At 43.8% G+C, this 2666-nt stretch overlaps 1 protein-coding gene across 1 annotated transcript; it reads left to right on the top strand.

The window, feature by feature from the left end:
• The first annotated feature begins 1400 nt into the window (after positions 1-1400).
• On the top strand, positions 1401-1970 carry LOC120084567 (protein PXR1-like). Its single transcript, XM_039040370.1, has one exon. It carries the CDS (start codon positions 1401-1403, stop codon positions 1968-1970), a length of 570 nt encoding a protein of 189 aa, XP_038896298.1.
• The last annotated feature ends 696 nt before the right edge of the window (positions 1971-2666 follow it).

Genomic DNA, 2666 nt, shown 5'->3' with positions numbered 1-2666 from the left:
ATTAGTGACGCTGCTGAAGCAGTATATGGATAAGAATGATGCAATGATGCAAGCACAAGTGTCCTCTATAAGAAATCTGGAGATCCAAGTGGGCCAGCTAGCCTCTGAGCTAAGAAATCGAACACCGGGAACACTGCCCAGCAATTCTGAAGCCCAGGATCTACAGGGAAGGAGCAATGTCCTTGAAGACATTGAGCTGGCAAGTCTGACCGCCTGTGGAGACTTGGATTTCGATCACCAAAGACAATGCAATTTTCGGTCCATATCTCAATACTATGTTTAAATTGCTTTATTGAATTCTCTCTTTAATTTCTTAATTCTGTTTCAATGCTTCATTTAATTCAAATTTTGACTTTATGAATTTATTTCTTCATTTACTTCTGTGCATTTAATTTTTTCCTGTCTTTAATTCTTTGATTTTTTGTAATCAGTGCGTATGCTTTAAATTGTGAATGATTGAGTAATAAAGGAAAATTTATCGCCGCAAGTCACAGCACTTGCACTGATGAAAAGTGTAAAAAAAAATATAAAACAATTAATAAAAAGAAAGAAAGATGACTATGGGTGCATCCCAAACCAATTAGGAATGCCTTGCGTTCACCAAACTTAACTGTATTGAGTTTAGGGGTGTGTTACGCTCGCATCTGTCCTTTGCCCATCCTTAGCCAAATGCACTATGTTGAGGTATTTTCCAGAAATGCATTGGTTAAGGGGTGTGTTGCGGGGATATATGCACTGTTGCCCATCCTCTACAGAGATACAGTTGTGTTGGTAGGCACAATGTGTTATTCTTTTTCTTTGCGTCCATTCAAATAAAATATTAAAGAAAATTTTTTCTGGTAATTCGGGAAGAAGTCCAATCGATTCGTATCCCCAAGTAATTATGGCTTGGCAAACAAAAGGACTCTTTATCTGAAAATTCCATAAATGCGGGAGGTGGAACGACGTGCCTGTTGAGCTGCTTGAGGCCAGTCGCCGCACAAATCGCGTTGGGCCCCACCATGGCCCAACCTATAAATACAGCCTCCCCCTTTGTTAGAAACCCTTTACCAGCAAATCAGAAACCTTAAGTTTTTCTTTCAAAGCCTTTCTTTCTTCCTAGAAGCTCGAAATTTTTACCAGACCTTCCAATCCGTTTCAATGGCCGACCAAACACCAAACCAATCTGCTTCACCTTTCATCCCTGACCAAGCATCCATGCGAGAGGCAGCATTCCTGGCTGCTAGTCGCAGGCTTGCCGTACAAGCCCACACCATCCCCAGACTCACTGGAAGAGCCCGGAGAAATTCTTCGGCTGTTAAGCCTCTTGTTTTCAAGAGAGGAAGAAGCACCGGGAGCATGCCTACGCAAACACCTGTCGTCTCTACTGAAAGCGAACGAAAGAGATGAGACGTACGGAGATGTTTGACAACATCCTAATTACTCTGGAGCAAGGAGGTGGACTGCCCGAGGCAGGGGTTGTAAACCAGCCACTGCCTACAGAGGAGGAGGCGGTGGTTATGGTGGATGAAGCAATAAAGGATGGAGTAGTGGTGGTTGAAGAAGAAGAAAAGGAGAATGATATTCTGGTCCTGGAGACTCCGGAGGCCGCCATCATCGTAGAGATTTTTGATGAACCTCCACGAATAGAAGAAGAGGAAATTGTGATCATTGAAAGAGAAAAAAATGAGATTGCAGTTGAAGAGGCCAAAGAAGTGGAAATCGCATTAGTAACCCCTGACATTACGATGGAGGTTGCAGAGGGTGTGCTGCCAGTAGAGGCCAAGAAGGAAGAGAAGGAAAGATTGAAGAAGGCAGGAGAGGAAGAGAAGGAAAGATTGAAGAAGGCAGTAGAGGCTGAGAAGGAAGAAAAGAAGGCAGCAGAGGCCAAAAAGGAAGATAAGAAGAAGAAGAAGAGTAAGGGAAAAAAGGCTGGAAAGGCGGAGTCTTCGCATCATCGCAACAAGCAAGAACAAAGAGAAAAAGGATGATGACGAAGATGAAGAGGCTAAGAAGGAGAGGAGGAAAAACGAGAAAGTGGAGAAAAGATTACGCTGATGGGAGAAGAGGCGCCTAAGAGAGGAAGAAAAAACAAGGCAGAGGGCTGCGAGCCCCGAGAAGGATGGAGAATCGACCTCCGTAAGGGAGGATAGGGGGGAAACGACGCAACTGATGGAACTGCTGCAACCTGAAGCAACACAATTGGTTGCGATGGACGAAGGAAAAGAAACAGAGGGAACCCCCTAATGCGGCGTCACAAGGAGAATGCGCCGCATGAGTCCAACATCGACCCTGAGAGGTTAATTTCGGCATTAGAAGAGGAAGAGAGAAAAAGAATAGAAAAAGAAGAGAAGCAAGAAAAGATGGAGCAGGTCAAGCTCATCATCACAGAAGGGAATAGAAGAAGAAGATTAGAGTTTGAGGAGATGGGAAGCAACAATGAGCTTGTCAGACTGGTAGAGATCCAGAAACACGAGGAGGAACAACGCCTATTGCGAGCCTCTGAGTAGTTTGAAGAAGAGAGAAGAGAGAGAAGAGAGATAAGAAGAAGAAGAAGAGAGGAGGAAGAAAAAAGAGAAAGATAGACTGTTGTTGAAGGAGAAGAAGAGGAAGCGCGAAATTAACATGAAGCGCTTATACAAAAGCAAGGGCAAAGAACTCGTTTAATGCGAGAAATAAGAATAGTG

This window comes from Benincasa hispida, chromosome 9 (genome assembly GCF_009727055.1).
Source record: "Benincasa hispida cultivar B227 chromosome 9, ASM972705v1, whole genome shotgun sequence".
Taxonomy (NCBI): Eukaryota; Viridiplantae; Streptophyta; class Magnoliopsida; order Cucurbitales; family Cucurbitaceae; genus Benincasa; species Benincasa hispida.
This window is presented reverse-complemented; position numbering and strand designations above follow the sequence as displayed.

Coding starts and splice junctions, on each gene's coding strand:
- LOC120084567 (XM_039040370.1), top strand. CDS start 1,401: ATGTTTGACAACATCCTAATTACTCTGGAGCAAGGAGGTGGACTGCCC.